We start from the raw sequence: 20,181 nt of genomic DNA, 5'->3' as shown, positions 1-20,181 counted from the left end.
CGTACACTAGCTGAATATTTAGATGTTAAATGTCTCTGGTCTATATTGCACGATTGAGTGGGGTGCATGAAAGAATTACTTCCTGTACATAGAGTGGCTAGGGTGGTATGGAAAGATACAAAAGCCCTGTGCCCGTTTAATGAGATTCCCTTGGAAACCCCACTGTGGTATTACCCCAATTACAACAATTACTTGATGTTGACATGTGGCATACCTTAGGATTGCGCACGATGGGAGATGCTTTTAGAGAAAACATATTCGTATCGTATGGTCAATTACAAGCCCAATTCCAGCTACAGCGTACACATTTTTACAAATTTCTTCAATTGAGACACGCCATTCAAACCCAGTTTCCAGAACCCAGACCAGCTGTATCCTTTGATAGTGAAATCCCAAGAACCTGGAGGTATAATATGCACAATCTATTCCTTCCTTATTAATGCTAAAGTACAAGGTGCAACCCTAAAGGCTATAGCCTCTTGGACTGAACTTATCCCTGAAGTAAATGAGGAGATAGTGTCAGAGATACTGGAGTCACACCTATATGTCTCCAAGGAGAAAGCCACAGCACCAAAAATTGGATTCCAAAAGGTTTATTTACATGTGCATCCAAACATGATAAGTGCGACGTTTCGAATGAATCTTTATCAAGCATAAAAGTGGCGAACGCCAGTACGTATATATACAAAAAATGCTCCGTGACATCATTTCCTTTGTGATGTAATACGTGATTAATTAAATATACAATTCATAAACAATGTATTAAAAGGGGGTATTTATACTCCACAGGTGAATGTTAATAACCATATACAGGCAGTCCCCGGGATACATACAAGATAGGGTCTGTAGGTTTGTTCTTAAGTTGAGTTTGTATGTAAGTCGTAACTGTATATTTTATCATTGTAATCCCAGCCAGAACTTTTTTGGTCTCTGTGACAATTGGATTTTAAAAATGTTGGGTTGTCATAAGAATCAATATTAACACTAAAGCTTCATTACAGACACCTTTGATAACTGTTTCAGCTATTTATTGTAGCCTAGGAGTAAAGTACAATAAATTACCAATATCCAGAGGTCCGTTTGTAACTATGGGTCGTATGTAAGTCGAGTGTTCTTAAGTAGGGGACCGTCTGTATACTGTGAGCTTCACAATATATGTCTCCCCATCGGTAAACAATAAATTAAATCAATTATATATCATCCACCAAAGCTATTTGACGCCCCTCCGTTTATATAAAATGGGGAGGCTGACATCCTCGAAATGTCTACCTATCCAGCAGATTTTTGGCACATGATTTGGGCATGTAGTTCCATCTCCTCGTTCTGGACAGCTGTTGCCGAAACACTTTCTAAAGTGCTCTGCAAACCATTGCCATCACTCCTTTAATATGTCTCTTGGGCATCCGAGATGAGGAAAATTGGTCTCACTCTAAGCAAACCTTAATCAAGGAAACTTTATTTATGGCTAGGAAATCTATTGCCTATCGCACAATGGAAGAAACTGGTTAACAAAATTGTTCCTTATAAGAAAATAGTGTATAAAAATGGGGGACGCCCAGGGAGGTTTAATAAAGTATGGGGCACATGGTGTGACTCCTCTCTGACAGTTTATACCATAACTGAATTGTGACACAATATCAGATAAATTGTGAAGTCCAAAATGGCGATATTGTCAAGTACTTGATGCTCATCCTAAATCTGAGCTAGGCGAGTAAATACTGCACTCTCTTGGACCAAACCGCCTAAAGAAACTATCACACGGGCATGTTAGTTTACTTGTTCTTCATTTATTGGTTTTGTTTTCTTCTGGTTTATGTAAGACCAATGATCTGTACTGACTCAAACCTCCATGTCTGTTGGATTACTCTGTCTAGCGCATAGGTACTACTGTATTATTTGTTGTATTATGACTTGTATAGTATGTTATCATGAGTATATATGTGACATGGTCATTCTTTATTAATATACTGTATTATGTTGTACAGCTCAATAAACAGTTTAAAAAACCTGTATTATTACTGCACCCTCATCAATTATTGATAGCCAATTCGAGTTGATTCTAAAGGGGGCTGATATTCTTAAACTAGCATTGGTCATACAGAGATCCACAGTCAGCAGCGAATAATCGGCTAGGAAATTTACTTCATATACCATTTTTTTCAACATATCGGACACATCTGTCATTGCATAGAGCCAAATTTATTCTAGACAATGATTTGTATGAACTACTAAAACAGGAAAAGGCTTTTTTCACCCATATTTATGGCGCCAAATATCAATTAGACCAATCTCTATACATAAATTTTTAAAGTTTCCTTCTATTATTCTTTTCATTGAAATATAAGCCCTGTCCTGTTTTTCGTCCATTACACAATTGTAATCTCCACATGATAATATGGGGCATTGCGGCTTATTTTCTAAAAATTGTAGTAAACACTTCATAATTTCACGAGTTTATGGGGGTTGGATATGATAATACACAGCAAATACCTTCCAATACACAATTCATGAATATATATCTTCCCAGTTTGTCCAACCACAGTTCTTATATTTTCAAGTTGATTCTATTATGCACCAGTAAACTCACCCCATAATCCATAGAAGAAAAAGTTTAATGAATTTCCAAACCGTTTCTCTCAATTTAATGTATAGTTTCTTTAATCACGTGAGTTTTGATCAATACCACAATGGCAGGTGAGTGCCTCTGAATGCAATCCTTTATAGCTCTTCTTTTAACCCGATTAGGGTTAAGACCTGTAACATTCCAAACAATAATTTTCACCTCCATTTATTCCAAAGATGGGAAGGGGAAACAAAACAAAAAAGGTAAAAGCACATATGGGACCCTGGCTGTAACCCAACTAATACCCTCCAAATAGCCCACAATAGACCTCAACTGGTCTATGTCAGTCTCTATACTCTAAGGCTACATTCACACTACAGTATGGGGGACGTATATACAGTACGGCCGACGTATATACGGCCGATATACGTCCCCCATACACTTCTATGGGCTCACGGCCCTGTACGGGAGCGGTACGGTGCAGCACACGTGCGGCACCGTACCGCTCCGTAGCCCGGGGAAAGATAGGACACGTCCTATCTTTCCCCGTATTACGGCGCCGTGCGCCATTAATTCCTATGGAGAGGGGCGGGGGTGAGCTGCGCTCACCTCCTCCTCCTCTCCCCGCGCTGCCGTGTGCCCGCCGTACTACGGTGCGGCGGGCTCACGGCAGTGTGAATTTAGCCTAACACTGTGACCCCCCATTTCCCTCCTCCTTAATTCACAGCACAATTTTCCCTATTATTTAGAATTTATGCCACCTATCGGTTCTGTTGATCCCATTTTTTAATACCATCACATCTATCCGGCTATCAACCATATTTCTTTGGCTATATCATAGCCTGCTCCACTGCTAGCAGTGGTGAAAGTTGCAACCAAGCACTTTTAATGGGATGTTATTAGACTACATTGTAATAGAGTATATTGCAACATCGTATATCACCTATTGAGTGTTACTAATGGTGTTGATACGACAAAATTGTATACAGAAATATTGCTCATGTTTTAATGGCAGAGTCCATATATTGTACATTTTTTATGGAATAAATACATGTTGAGTAAATACAGTAAGTAGTTCATGATATAAACTTTTAATTTGACATATTCAAACTGCTCAATATAAGGGCAAAAATAGCAGCACTGAGCTAAAGAGAGGTTTTATCTCTTAGCAGTAACCCTGCCAAAGAATGTCAATTAAAGCCAATTCCCCAGCTATGAAAGTGGTTACACCATATATAGCATTTAGCATAACTGGAATTATCTCACCCAGACTATGCGTCCGCTGATTTCTTGTTGCAGAGAAAGCAGGTGGTAGAGCTCAGTATATTATGACTAGTTTCACCCATCCGGGTCTTCTGGCTCCACCCGTCTTCAACATTGGTCTCTTACTCTTGCCGACTTCTGGTGTGTACTTCTCCAGCAATAGTTATCAACGATGACCCTCCACTGTTTCGAACAGCCAACATCCACTGACACTGCAGCGACAGGAGATCCCTGTCCTGGCTCACTCCATTGCAGCCCCTCTCATGGACCAGTGTCCCCTCATTTTCCGGCTCACAGCACACCGTGACTGGCACGAAGATGCAGCTTAGTTGCTGCGCCGTTGAATCGGCCCGTTCCTACGGTAAGCACCACAGATTCCTCTGGACTGTGCTAGTCACTGCACTGGTTGCTCATCTCCTTCCAAATACAGCTTAATATAATTACCCTCATGCACAAACCTCTGGAAAATGCTGAATCTCCCTACTTCTCATCTGGGTCTATCGCCCAACCCGTGCACTTCGATCTGCCAATGATCTTAGATTAATCTCTTATTTAATTCGAGCCTTTCAATCTTGTCTCCAGGATTTTTATATAGAAATTATAAAGAATGGCTAGACCATTCTTGTGCATGCAGTAATTGTTGAGTTGATGGCATAGTGTGATCACACAGTACTGTGACTAGGAACTATAACAATATCTTTTTTTCATTTCTTAAAAGGGTTCTTTAGATAGTTTGATGACTATTTTACATAAAACTACACCGCACTATATACGATGTATTAAACCAAATATGGACTGCAAGGCAAAGGTATTTAAAAAAAAGGAGGTAAGTTGGTTTATTATAAGTCTTCGTTCTCACATGGCATTTACATTGGGTTGAAATGCAAGGAGAAGAGATATGCCTTTATTGCGTTGCTGTTAACTTTTGCATTTACAAAACACAATGTTAATGTGATGTTAACATGTGTTAACATTATGCTAACATCTGTAGTTTGTAAATTTCATGATAGAGGAATGTTAAGGTCATGTAAATGCATTGTAATACCACATGCTGAGAGATGTAACTTTTTTTATTTTCCTGTCAACGTAGCTGAAAGACGTTTTTTTTTTTTTTTTTTTTTGCAACACCAGTTTTTTTTTTTTCCAGTATTTTTTTCTTGTACCTTCTTTGGGCACATATACTTCATTAATCCACTTTTATGTACTCTTTCTTAGCAAAAATATTTTAGATATTGCATTTTTAACTCTCTTTTCCGCATTTATGCCATAGCATCAGTAATGTAATATTCAGTAATGTTTAAATGCAATAGATTTTATTCTATGGGTCAGTTTGGTTCCTGCAATACCAAATATGCATAGTTTTTTTATGCAATACTACTTTTGCATGCTCATTTTATTTTTTTACTTTTTGTGAAATACTTTTTAGGTCACACATTCCGCTAGTATTGTGTTTACTATCATAACTCTAGTGTGTGTATGTGGGGACTCTTCCCGGTCGCATATTTTCATTTCCAGTGAAACACATGTGATGGGTAACTTTTTTTTAAATTACTATGTAGAGGTATTGTTTCTTATGCAATTTATTTGTATGTTTTAGGTACTCAATCAACTTGAAGCATGTGGCATTGTGGAAACCATTCATATCAGTGCAGCAGGCTTCCCAATCAGGTACTTGTATCTTTGCTGTAGACCTAAGGGTTTATTAGAAAACCTTTGAGTAGATCCCCTTTTAAATGCGTTGTTGCTCCTGTCCAAAATGATGATGAAGGGATTGGATGAGGATGTTATTTAGGTGGGAAAAGGCATCTAGACCCTTCTTGAAGCTCTCTGCTGCCCCTGCTGTGACCAGCGCTTGAGACAGGCTATTCCACAGATTGACAGTTCTCATAGAAAAAAGGCTAATAAATGTATTTTGTGCACAGTAGCAACCTACTAAGCATAATCTTGAGTCCTCCCTAAATACATTTCTTAACCTTCTTATCTGTCCTGCACTCTTTTGTCGGTCAGTTAGACAAGGTTCCCTACACTTGAGGGATGGGTGTTGTCCCTTCCTGTCTTGATCTTTGGTGCACTTTAGGGGACTGATATTTCGTAAAGGTTTGAGAGACACACAAGACTTACAAAAATCCTTACCTTCAGCATGAAGTCTCCTTTTCTATTTCAGGTAACTAAATAGCAAACAATAAAAGCAAAAAGTAATAGCATGACTAAAAGGAGGACTAAGATAAGGATCCCTTTCTGGGTGAGCCACTTTTGCCAACTCATCAGTCACCTGGGATAGTCATCCAAAGTGGCTATCCCGGGGGATCTGAGTTACTTGAGTTCTTAATGAGCTCCTTAATTGATTTGTAAGCTTCTTGATGGCTATTTTGATTTTACCTGTGGGGCCAGTGTTGTCTGTAATGTGGGTACACATTTAATGTGGGTGTCCACTTTCCTTCTAACTTGGACTTGCACAAAGGGAAGTCAAGTTCATCATTACCTCCAGTGGTTCACATACATTGGATTGATTGGATGGTGTTATAGACCTCATCTTTGGCTTTTGACTCCGTCTTCTTCTTTGTCCTTTTGTGATGTAACATCTGTATACATTCTCACTAGTCTTAAAAGGTTAACCTCTTAACAAAAAATGACCATATGACCAAAATGCAATGAAGGACAGAATAATAGAAAGAATAATAAGGACACAGAAAAGAAACAATTCCAATAATTTCAGGGTCGACTGCAAATGACTTAGCCACCCAAATCCCAAAACTAGAGGGGGGTTTTTCATTCACCATTAACTTCTAGCTTTATTGAGGTGCTTATTGTCAACAGAACTTGGAAGGCTCAAAGTTCCTTCTCCCATGCTTCTTTATCGCCAACCAATCTCCAGGTTGAAACTATTGAGATCCTAAAAGATCATCAAGATGGAAGAGAAAACTAGGAAACTAGTATACTTTTGTACAGCATCCAACTGCATTTCGAGCAATCTTATTGGGACTCAACCATGTCTTTTTATTGGCCTATATCTTACTAGAATGGCTAATGGTAGTCCCTCGGTTTTTGGTTTCTCCGTCTCCACCATTGCCCTTTGGATCTGTAGTTTGAGTCCAACTCTCAATCTTCATGTTACTTTGTGAATGGTATGGGATGTGAGCTACCTAATTTATCCCTAAACTTAACTTGAGGAGCGGAAATGTTTGGTTACTCATACCTGTAGACCACTTTTGACAAGGATTGCTTTATTATAATTTTTAGCCAACCTGAAAAAAATATGTGTGCTCCAAAATATACCCATATACTACCACCTTTGGCAACTGATATTCAATATGTAGTCTTTCTGGGAAAGGTCCAAAAAAAAGAGGGCACCACACCAAATACTGGAGCACTTGGATGTTTTTCACTGGTAGGCAGGGGCTTTGCTAGGGTTGTGGCACGGGCCCGGTGCTATGTAATTATTAATTTGTGTCCATTCCTGTACATAACCTGTAGATAACTAATTCCCCTTAAATGTGACTTGCACTGAACAATAACACCTATACTTCCCTATACTTAGGCTCTGGATCATGCAGTAGCCTTGATCGTGGCAAGAGCTTCCAGCCAACCTAGAAAGAAATCAATGCACACCAACACATATAACTTATATGTGCTACTTTTTGGTAGCTGAATTAGATCTATCTGCACTCAGTGAAATGGATACAGTGGCCTGGGGGTAGCCTTCTGAGGGGTTTTTACGACCTGCCCAGAATTGTTTTGTATTAGGGGCTTGTCTCCTTATGATCTCTGTCGTTGCGTTCTTGGAGTTATGGATGGAACCATGGGCTACCTGACAAACAACAGGTAACAGTGATCTTGGGAGGCATACTTGGTTCTCTACCATCTAGGAGCCCTCCGTTTGCATCCGGGCACCAGCTCTCTCCCACGACGTCTTTCCTCCTATGGCACTTGTTTCACCAAAGTCGGGAACATCTGTGTATCAAACTGAATTTACGCGCCAAGGCGACCTGAACCTTCTGGGGTTCTTTTCTCCTTTCCACCTCTTTGATGCTTCTGTCCGCAGCATTGTTTCCCTTTGCCTCCATAGTTGATGCCATTGTGTGTGCTTTAGCTTTTATAATTCCTACTACTTTGGGTAATAGGAGTTCATCAGTTCCCTAATCAACTTGCCTTATCTTACTGTAGTACCTGCAAAGATAAGAAAATCCCTAGCCCACCATATCGGACCATAGTCATGTTCCACCCCAAAAGCATACCTAGAGTCGGTGTAGATGTTGACACTGACTCTAGATCGGTCAGTGTTCCAATGAGTGCCTTCAGCTCAACTTTTTATAACCTTGTGTGTGCCACTGACCACAGCATATCCAGTGTAGAACCGTCCATCTTCTCCCATGCTTCTGGAGCCATCTATAAAAAAAAAAAAAGAAAACTCTGGATTAGATATTTCATCAGTAACATGTGAAAAACCACAAGTTTGTTGTTGGGTTAGGGCATTACAGTCATGTTCATGCTCAATTCCAAATAACTCTTCATCAGTTAGAGATTTCAAAAATAAATACGTACCTGGTTATTAATCAGTGTTTGGGCTGCACAGATAGACATTGCCCTAGCGGAAATAATTGTTTATACATTAAAAATTTAGAACTTTCATCTTGAATATGCATAAGCTCTCAGAGCTACAAAACACAAAAGGAGAATATAAGTTTAAAACAAAACGTCATTAACATATAAAACCTGGGCCTATCTTCTACTTTTTGAGAGCATAACTACTATATGCATGCTTGAAGAATCCTGACCACCTTTTGGCAGGACTTTCCGCACATATTGATTCCCTTAATCTGTGAAAAATCCAATAATCTGGATGAAAAAAACAGCATTTGAGCCAACAATTGTATTTTATCAACATTAGCAGCAACTGCTTGCTCTAGAGTCATGGGACACTGCTTCTGTAGAAAATCCTGAATAATTTTAAATGACAGCAAATTTTTCTATACTCAATCTTAATAGGTACACTTTATTTTTGGGGCAATGGATGTCCTAGTTTGAGTTCAAATTCTACAAATAAATCTGGAAATATACCTACACCTTTGAATATGAACATATGAACTTTACTACTGAATATTTTCTCAGGAACAAAACTCCACAGGACTAATAAGTGAAAACAATAAAACACAATCTTTTAGTGCTCAACACTTCCCCACAAAGTAAAACAAATGAACTTCTAACGGGTCAACTGAAATAGTTTTATGATTTCACTGTATACCAGTTCTAATCACTGGTAACGTGAGAAATCGTAATTAGCTTTGTAAAAAGTTTTCCTATAATCTTTCTATTTCCTGCTTCTATGGAGAAGAAGAGAATCCCTTGATTCCCCCCCCCCCTCCCCCCCTACGACCTTAAAACCACAGTACAACACTGTGCTTTAAGTACTGGGCTGAAATGCTGTCATCCCTTTCTTATCACAAAATTACGACTCAGCTCCGTGACTCCCTCCTGGTTTTGAAGTAGAGGTCCCAAAAGTAATACAAAGTAACACAGAGGAATAGTGAATATATTTTATATTAAATTTACTTGTCCCACAGCCTGCTGTCTTGCCTGGATTTGAGATATTCTGAAGGCACCACAATTATAACAAGTCTCTCCTGAATCCATAAATCCAACCCCTCCGGTCATATGGGATAAGGGGGTGGGGTCTAACAGGATGCTGCTTTAGATGCCAAGTTCCACCTTCCCTTATTTGTTTCAGGGAGAAAAATATGTAAAAAACTCTTTTTCTTAAAGTTCTCTTCGCAGCAGCAACTTTGATCTTTCTCTAGCTCTCTTAGCTAAGCATCTGCATAGTATTGGGGTGTGGTAACTGAAGAGACAACAAAAGTTTTCTGAAATAGCCAACATCAAAGTCTATCTGCACCCTGGGCATGTTATAGAACTGTTCTTGCACTGCTTTTTTTTCTTTCTGTTTGCGTCTCACAGTGAAAGTCTGTGACCACTTATAACCAGTCTGTTGCTTGCTTCAATTAATCCCCATGGGTTTCCAACGTTAGCGTATTCTGTCCAAGAGTATTTTGTGGTCATCAAACAAACAACATAGAATAGGACAGTGGTGCCTTGGTAGATTCTAACTGTAACTTTCAAGATCGCTGTCCCTGATTATCCAGCCCGTACAGTGTGCCGATGCCAGCCTCCTCCCTTGGACTCCAACAGCAATCACTGCCCCCTCAACACTGTCACAATCTCGGGGGATAAACAATGGACTCCCTGGACCACCGCGGGAGATAACAACCTTAGCCGCACCCGGGAGCCTAAGTGATCTCCTGGTCTTCGCCAGAGCCCGCCGCAAAGCGGGGTTGTTTTACTGCGGCGGGAGTCACCAGGTCGTTCCGCGGGTGCGACTAGGCCTGCGGTGGCTGCCAAGGTAGGGACACAGGGACCACAGGTGGCAGGCAGGGCCACGGCAGGGCCTCGGATGGCTGGCAGGGCCTCGGATGGCTGGCAGGACCTCGGATGGCTGGCAGGGCCTCGGATGGCTGCTGGATTACCGGAGCGCCACAGGATACCAGGACCGCCACAGGATACCAGGACCGCCACAGGATACCAGGACCGCCACAGGATAACAGGACCGCCACAGGATAACAGCACGGAACACGGGAACACCACAGAACACGGGAATCACAGAATCCACAGAGGCGTCTGGAAACGCTCGGGAACACGGAGGGCTTTCTCTTCAGTAACAGGACATGAAGATCCGGCAGGGGATGCTGGGAGTAGCCAGACTATATAGCAGAGCCAGGTATACCAGCACCAATAAGGAGGACCTTTTATTCCTAGAGAATAGGCGCGTGTGCGCCCTAGCAGCGGGAGCGCGCGGCCTACACAGGAGACAGACCTGCAGCCTGGACGGGACCGCGATGGAGCCAACAGGAGCCGGGACAGGTAAGTACTGACCCGAGGGGAACGGAGCAGCGGCAGCAGAGCAACATGGATCTCGGGGACACCCGTGACGAAACCGGACCGGGGGCGGCGCGGCAGACCGGGACACCGGTGCCCCCGCGATCCGAGACATGGATCGCGGGGACACCCGTGACAAACACACTAGTCAGATTGTGGTTTTTGTGACCACCAGAGACAATGCCCTATCCTATCATCTCTAGAGATTACCCCGTGACCACACAGTGGCACAGCACAGGCACCACAGAAAGCCAGAGGGACACAGGAAAGACTACAGATTTATATAAATCGGTAGATTTACCATGCTCTTGTTAGGAGGCGATCAATCTCCCCTCGGGCTGGGCACGGATACTAGTCCTTAGGTTGCTGGCTAGCAATGTCCAAGCACATCTATGAAATGGTCAACTCAGCATTGTCTCCAACTGTTGAGGTGAGCAATCTCCTTATGAGCGGACCCCCCTTTTATATGAGTTGTTGCTCCTGTCCAAATTGATGTAAACCAAGTGCACGTAGAATCACACCCGACAAAAAGCAGGTCCAATTCCCTCTTGGTCAGATGAGCAGACAATTCCGCTTTATTCAAGAATGTACACAAACTCTTATAGAAAGTAGATGTTGCAAGCTTTGTTCTATGTCGCCAAGATCCAAGATGACCAAGGCTTCAGGGTGGTTACATTCCAGTCTTATCTCAGATGCCGACACCATCTTTGGGAGTAGTCTTCAGACAAAGGTGCCATCTTTGAAGCAGAGTAATTTACAGTAGTTGTAGACAATTATCTGACTACATGATGAAAGGTTAATGAATGTATTTTGTGCACACAAGCAACCTACAAAGCATAATCTTGCGATTTCTCCCTTCTCAATTTCATACATTGCACCATTAACAACTTAACTTCTTGGCTCCACTGTACTGCCTATTCATGTCCGTATTAACTTGTCCAAAACCTTTTTCTAAGTGTATAGGCAGTGCGTGTTCATCTCTTATCAGGCTCCCTACCCTCTGATAGTACTATGGTGGACAGTGGAACCCACAGTGTGACTGTGGTAATCTACTCCTTAGGGCTCTTTGGGGTATTACCAGAGCACATCCATGCTATAGCTTAACAGGCTGTTACGCGATCTCCTCCTCCCCCTGCTCCCTCACTCTGCTTGCAGCAGGGGAATTTTCAGCACACATTGGGGAGGGGTAAGTGCTCTTTCACAGTACAAAATCCTGTGAACTTACAGCACGGAAGCGCTCTGGTAATGCCTTCCACAGACCTTCAGGTTCATAAGCATTATCTTAAAAGCTGATTTTAGAAGGAAGGAAGCAGTGGATAACAAATATAAGAGGATCACCTCACTCACAGTGCCTGGATGAGAAAGTGTCCCTGGTTTATTATGCTTGATTTTGATGGTAGATTTACAATGTGTTAAGTGAATAAGAGCTGAAAGCTAACCTGTAAGAAAAAAAGTTTGAAATATTTAATAAAGTTATTTTAAATTTTATGTAATTAATTTTTTTTTTGTTAAGCCCCCTAAACACCAACATTCCCTTTAGGTATCTAATAAAGTGCAAAAACCACAAGATCACAAAAAAACTCCCACTTATTTGGTATCGTCTCATCCGTAACAATCTGTTCAATAAATTAGGAACATTAATGGACCCGATCAGTGAACGCTGTAAAGAAAAAACAGAAAAACTTGCCAAAAATTAAATTTTTTCATAAAATACCTTCACAATAATGTTCTTAAAAGTGTCCAAAAATGTTATGTGCTCCAAAATTGTACCGCTGAAAAGAGTAACTCAACATGTGAAAAATAACCCCTAAAACAGCTCTGTCAACCAAAAATTATTAGAGCTATGTCTCCGAAAAGATGGTGTTGAGAAAACAAGAGATTTTCTCTATACTAGTTTTTCTTCAGTAAAATTGTAAAAAAATATATTTAAAAAACTTTATAAATGACACAAATCATAAATCAATGTAATCTTAGTTATCTATAGAATAAAGATAACATATTATTTTTATGGTGCAGTAAACATCCTCCCAAATCAATGAAAAAAATATGAAACCTGAATTGGAATGTTCTTTTCATCCATTTATTAAAGATTTAATAAAATCTCATCAATAAGCTAAAGACCCACTAAAATGAAATATCTGTAAAGTGTATCTAATCTTGCAGAAAATAAGCCCTTCTATGTCCAAAATAAAAATAAAAGACTTGTATCACCTTTAAAAAGTGATAATACAAATCTGCTCTGAATGGCTCAGTTTCCCTTCAATGCCATGGTGTGTGCCCAAATAGCAGTTTACCACCACATATGGGGTATTAAAAACAAAAGAAACGGAGTTGGGACGGCACCATGGGTGCAGGTCTTCAAAGCGTGTTTGACGTGACCCACTACGTGTAGTAAAGGAAAGCGATCTGAAGCAGCACTCCAAGAGTAGTGAAAAAAGAAGTGATTTATTCCACCATTGATGGTCGAATAAATCACTTCTTTTTTCACTACTCTTGGAGTGCTGCTTCAGATCGCTTTTCTTTACATATGGGGTATTGTTATACTTGGAAGAAATTGGGTAGCAAACGCTGTGGCGTGTTTTGGTATTTTATCCATTGTGAATGTGTAAATTATTTGAAAAATACATTCATTTAGCCAAAAAAAAAAAAAATCTAAATTGAAACCAATTTTTTTTTTAAAATGCATGTCTCTAAAATACATGTTATTTATGGAGTTTTACTATAATGTAAGCCTCTCAGTAACTTGAAATCTGAGCATGAAAATGTGAAAAATCACATCAAAATCGTCTGGAATAGTACTGTAACATGTCAGATTTGAACAATGGGCCGTGTTAGCATAGTCTGAATTCATATCCATGTGTCGTCAAGCCATGTTACAGATTTTATATCATATATGAGCCACTAAATGAGAAGCTTCTGAGGAATACCAAATAGCTAAGCAATGTTTTATTTGGTTGTACAACCTTCTGTATTTTGGCTTACAAGCCACTCTGCATGGGATGGAGTTATTCTTGACAAGATTATAAGCTGTTGTATTGTACCGCCAGTCCGCCCGTGTCAAACACTCGGTTGTTCCTGTGTCATTGGTTTTAACAGGTAACAAACAGCTGCTCTACTGCAGCCTACACCAGGGCCGATTCAAGCCTTTTTGCTGCCTTTGGTGAAAACTGAATCATGCCCCCCGACCCCCTGATCTCCTTATATATTCAGCTATCTGAATTTACAGAAGCATTTTAGAAAAATCTAAAACCTGATTAATTTATAACAATATTCTCACACATCACCACAGTTCACTGACATCCTGTAAATGACAGTACACATACTGAGGCTACATTCAGACAATGTATGCCCGCCGTACCGTAGTACGGCGGGCATACATCGGCGCTGCGGAGAGGAGCAGGGGATGAGCGCAGCTCACACCCGCCCCTCTCCATAGGCATATACAGCACACGGCGCCTTATCACGTAGAAACATAGGACATGCATGTGTGTTGCACCGTACCACTCCGGTATGGTGTTGTGAGCCCATAGAAGTGTATGGGGGACGTATATCGGCCGTATATACGTCCCCCATACATGTGTGTGAATGTAGCCTGACACTGTTTCACAAACAAGTAGTCAGTCAGTGTCACAGACATTAGGGGTGTGTAGTACCTTACAGGATCCTGCTCCATCAGGAAGACAACTTTGTTAGGAATTCTTGCGGCCATCACAATCACTGTTGAATTTACCCAAAGATATCTTCAGTTCCATGCGGCATCTCCACACAGCGCCCATAAAAATACTACAATCAAATACAGTATAATGTCACCTAGATAACAACACTGTTCTCCTGAGTAGTATACATCCCAAACTGCAAACCCTGATAATTTAATAAATAGTGCCACCCTTATAAATAATATATAAAACACCACCCTAATTAAGTTACGGTATGTACAGCCTTCAATTAAATATATACAGTACCCCATAACAGCCCTCTCTATAAATGTCACCTTTTATTTCAGATTTGACCCCCAAATACAATCTTTCCATTTAAGTTATATACAGTAGCCCATCAGGCCAGCCCCCAGTTAAATTAATATCCATCCTCTACAACTTAGCATAGAATACTTATATATATAGTACCCCAACTTTTAATGGGCACCATATTGAGTCATGGGACCCCTTTTCCCAGGTTTTGTCATATATAGAGCCCATAATATCCCCCTCCCCCCAACCTGATTTATTTAGGCCTGAATAATTAAATCTCCCTCTCCTATTTATTATATACTGCTGCCACAGATTTTTTAATAGTCTGGGCAGTTTAAAAATAATACTTTTATTTACCTCCTTCCTCGCCGAAGTGCTCCCCCCAGCTCTTTTGCCAGGCAGCACTTCCTTGCATGGACGCAGGTGCCATAAGATCATCAAATGCCTCCAGAGCCATAGAGCAGCTCATACCCATTTGTCTACTGATCTGCTGTACCGCTTGCAGACACAGAGGAAAGCTGTTCTGCAACCCTCCTCAGGTCTCCGCATCTGCCGCCTGAAGCAGAATTTTCTTGGTCTATTCATAGGTAAAACTATGCAATATACCAAAAATGCACACTACAGGGCATCATGAGTGTAAATTTCTGTGGGTATTCCTTGTGGTAATGTGTGCAACATTATTTGAGTAAAATCTTGTAGTGACTAAATTGAGTCGGAGTCACTTTCGTTGTTTGTGATATTGCTGTACCTACCCATGACATAGTCTTCCGGATACAGTGAACATTATGGTTTGGAATGTGAAAAGAAATAATCCCTTAGCACTGGTGGTACTGGTCCAGCAGAATATTGCAGCCTCAGTACCGCCGATACATCATGCTCCTGCCATGTTAGCTGAAATAGGGTGATAATTGACCAAGGGAGGTAATGCAGCATCTGACTGGACCAAAAAAGGTGTAATTAAATTGTGCAAACTCACAGATACCTGGGCCTCACATATGGGGAAGTGATGAATCAAAACCTCATGTGTTTCCTATTATCGTGCTCACCAACACTGCTTGGGAACCTCAAGTGTAGAAAAAAAGTTGTAACTTCTCAGTTAGCGTAAGATGGATAAACACAACATGCGGTAATAAAATAACAATGTTTAATAAAATAAAACATATTAAAAATCAATCCTCATATGAGGTGGAGCATAAAATGTCTAATCAGATCTATATATCTGGGTCAGTTGGTGCAAAAACTCATGTGCTAAGCAAAAGTCCTGTATAAGAGAGTGTTTTTTAATATATAAGAGATTGTTAATTTCCTTACAAATAGAGTCTGCTCCAATATAAGTGCAAAGTTGTATTCAGTATTTATAATAAGATACTTCACCATCCGTGGACTAAAACTGTTTCCAAATGCTGTAGCAGTATGTTAGACTCCACAACTCTGTTGGTGCACCACGGGGTAAGGGAGACTGTGATAATAATATTACTCCTCCACAGTTTGTTTGTTTGTATATATATATATTTTTTTTCTTTCTTTGTGTTTCATTCTGCCTGTTATAAATCATTAGGCTCCATTTGTTTAAGATCAGCCAGGAAGGTGAGCCTGGCAGGGTGGTTATAAAACCCCAGGGAGTCTATGCTTGATCAGAGAAGCATGGTCTTCCTAAGTGGTAAAATTAACACCTCTCGGCCAGAGTAGTCTAGTTAGTGGGGGATGAAAAGAAGCCACAGACTACATGTTTTTCCCTCCAAATTCAGACAAAGGGGAATATCATAGCTGCCCATAACTGGGACATAATTCATAATTATAGGTCCCAAGTTACACAGGACAGTTATGGGGTCTAGACACACTCCTGGTCTGAAAATCAGAACATTAGCTGCAATGGAAGGCAGCCAATAGCAGAACACCCCTGATATTAGGCTAAGACACCCCGAGTTTGGTATGGGGTTAATGGGAATAACATGCCCGTTTGGTTGGAAGCCATGGCACAATTGTGCCATCTCCCAATCAAAAGTTATGGGATTCTGATAAAAACCCAGACCCAAAAAGTAGCTCACTGATGGGAGGGGGATAGAAAAATCCCCCTCACAGTGACATCACAGCCAGGGGTGGGGGTCAAAAATCACCTGGGCTTAAATTAATGAAGCAGCCACATAGTAGTGTTCAGTCTGGGTGACTCTATGACAATAGGAGGCTGGATCGATGCTTATGCCCTGTCCTCGGGCCAAAGAATTTCTTCCTATTTCACTAGCAAGAACTTTTTTGTTTCCTCTTCTTCCATAACTGTTTGTAAGTATTGTATGTGTATTGTTTTAATCCTTTTTTTTATTTTATCTGACAATTGAATTCTTTGAGTGTACTGCATTTTTATGTAAATTAAAACTTTTTAATAAGCCTCTGCTTGTAGGCCTTAAAGAATCTGAGTCTCTAAAGGGAATCACGTTACCAGAGGTCATTATTAGCATAGTCCATGTAGTAAGCGATTGCATGTTCTGTGTGAGTTTATAATTGTAATATCGTGTAAGTAGTGAGTGCATGTGCTGAGTTATCATCAGGGTACATTGTCTGTGTGGTTGAGGTGCCTACGGCCTTCTTTGCATAAGTAACTCGTGGGTGGTGGCACTGCGGATTCTGTGGAGTAAATTTAGCGTAAGGACGCCATTTTGTGGAAGTGGGCGGAGCTTAAGGGCTAAATTCTGGGACTCCATAGAGTAGTTATCCCAGTGTGTGAACGCCGGTGAGTCGGGTTCGTGACAGATTGGTGGCATAGCGGTGGGATAGTGTATAATTTTTTATTACACTGTTAAGGCTTTAAGTGTTTGGTTTAAGCAATTAACCCTTTCACTTAAGGGCTGAAGTATTCCTAATACTACAGTCCACAAGCAAGAGACTCAGTGCACTCAAAACTTGTCAGTCAATATACATACGTGCAAAACAGTTCCCCTCCCCCTCTTTTCTTTTCTATCTTTTGTTTGCTTAGTGAGACCACTGCTACGATGGCAGAGGTATACAGAAACAGATCCAAGGCTGATCTGCTGACTCTCTGTGCGGAGAGAGGGCTAATAACAACGGGCCAGAACAAGGCGGAGATAATTCAAACGCTGGTGGCGTTTGATGTGCAGTCCCATCCTTCTGCGGAACCGGACCAGGGACCTCCAGCCTCAGAGGAACCGATAGGAGATGTCTTGCAGCAACCGGCTGGGCATGGCGGCGCCAGCGGTATGGACACTTCTTTTTCTCTAATTCTCCAGCAGATCGGTGACTGTGATCCTAGCCTTAGGATACAGCTGTTGATGCAAGAACGGGAGAGACAAGCAAAGCGTGAATTTGCTGAACGCCAAACAGCGCTGGAAGCTGCCCGAGCAGAGAGGGCGGCTGAGGAACGTAGACGTGAGTTTGCTGAACGCCAAGCAGAGCGGGAGCATGAGCTGCAGATGGCCCAGATACAGCTCCAACAACAGCAAAGAACTTCACCATCATCACAGAGTGAGTCCATGGACAGTGTTTCTTTTAGGCCCCGCCTGGATCGTTTTCCTGTCCTGGAGAATGATGGGGACCTGGATGTCTTTTTGCAAGGATTTGAGAGGGTCTGCAGGCAATTTCAACTGCCGCCTGCTGAATGGGCCCGATACCTTACCCCTGGACTTAAAGGCAAAGCACTGGAGGCGTTTGTAGCCTTACCTGCCTCTGTGGAGCACGATTATGAGGCTATCAAAAGGGCTCTGATACAGCGTTTTAACCTCACTCCAGAGGTATACAGGGAGCGTTTCCGTACTGTCAGGCAGACAGATACGGATAGCTATGCCGAGTTTGCCAGGAAACTGCTAAACCTGGTGAAACAATGGTCCAGAGGATGGGGTGTGACCACTCTAGAGGAGATGGATGACCTGATCGCCATGGACCAATTTATTCACACCTGTACAGCGGAGGTGCGACAGTTCATACGAGAACGGGAGCCAAAATCGTTGGAAAAGGCTGCCCAGCTGGCAGATGTGTTTGCTGCCAGCAGAGTGCCCGAGGCACGGAAACCTGCAGCTGCAGGATGGAAGGGGGGTAAGCCCCCTGTTAACTCTTCTACAGTTTCCCACAAAGCTTCTGGGGCATCCCCTTCTTCAGCATTTAAGCCAGCGGGAGACCAACGCAGGTGTTTTGTTTGCAACAGATCGGGGCACATCAGCATTACATGCCCTGAGAAGAGGAAGACCACCCCTTTGACCAAACCAACATTGTCTTCACCATCTGTTTTGTTTGTGGGTGGGAGTAAGCGGGTGGTTGGTGACAACCTACAGGAGGTTACTGTGGGTGACAATGTCACAATGGGGTTGAGGGACACTGGTGCAGAGATGACCCTTGTGCACCCCTCACTTGTCAAGCCGGAGGATCTCATCCCAGGACGGACTCTTACAGTTGCTGGAGTTGGAGGCCTCACCCCTGCATTGCCCATGGCCCGGGTGTACCTGGATTGGGGGGCGGGGAGAGGGATGACAGACGTGGGTGTAACGGACAAAATTCCCACCAATGTGTTACTGGGGACCGACCTGGGGCGTCTGGTCTCTAGATATGTAGTCCAGGATGCCGATGAGGACACAGGCATCCCTGGTGCCCCACGTGAGTTAACATCTGATATTGTTGGGACTATGCCTACTGTAGACTGTGAAAATGATGCATCAGGTGATATTGTTGAAATGTGTAGTAACCATTTACCTGTTTCTAACCTAGCTTCTAATGCCATAGACCATGAATGTGAACATAGTAATGATGTAGAGTTTAACTGTGTTAATAATGTGGCTAAGAGTGGTAGTATGTTAACACCCACAGCTCTGCGCCAAAAGCTGGAGTGTGGTGTGTCCGTGTCCGCTGTAACTCGCAGTCGGAGTCTTCAGGAAGCTCACCGTTGCCTGAGTCCTGAACCTCCTGCTGTCCGGGTTACAGAGGAACAGGAGCAGACTGACAGCCTGTCACCAGTGGCTGAGACCAGTCAAGGGGTTAAACTATTAACCAGTACAGAGTCAGAGCGTCGCCAGTTTCTGGACGCCCTGCACTCAGATGAGAGTCTACACAAGCTACGTGAGAGGGCTGGTCAGACCCCTGAGGAGGGGGACAAGGAATGTATTACATGGGACCCAGGGTAGGCTGTATAGACAGAGCCTTCACACTGACCCCCAGCAGGATGTATCCTTTGATAGGCAACTGGTGGTACCTCGCCCTTTCCGGGAGCAGCTTTTGAGAGTTGCCCACGAGATACCACTAGCAGGCCATCTGGGGATAATTAAAACCAAAAGTCGACTCAAGCAGAATTTCTTTTGGCCCAATATGGGGAATGATGTGGCGGAATACTGCCGTTCCTGTATAGTATGTCAAAGGGTGGGGAAGGCCGGCCAGGTACAGCGAGCACCCCTCATCCCTTTACCCATAATTGAGGAGCCTTTCCAGAGAATTGCTGTTGACATTGTAGGCCCTGTGAATGTC

The 20,181-nt window shown here is 42.1% G+C and overlaps 1 protein-coding gene across 1 annotated transcript in view; it reads left to right on the top strand.

The window, feature by feature from the left end:
• Positions 1-20,181, top strand: part of MYO19 (myosin XIX) — a 521,756-nt gene that overhangs the window by 417,896 nt on the left and 83,679 nt on the right. The window contains exons 17-18 of the mRNA XM_072133499.1: positions 4,545-4,652; positions 5,424-5,494. Of these exons, the coding sequence (XP_071989600.1) occupies positions 4,545-4,652; positions 5,424-5,494 (179 nt within the window). The remainder of the gene's footprint in view (positions 1-4,544; positions 4,653-5,423; positions 5,495-20,181) is intronic.

The sequence above is a fragment of the Engystomops pustulosus genome, chromosome 2 (assembly GCF_040894005.1).
Source record: "Engystomops pustulosus chromosome 2, aEngPut4.maternal, whole genome shotgun sequence".
Taxonomy (NCBI): Eukaryota; Metazoa; Chordata; class Amphibia; order Anura; family Leptodactylidae; genus Engystomops; species Engystomops pustulosus.
This window is presented reverse-complemented; position numbering and strand designations above follow the sequence as displayed.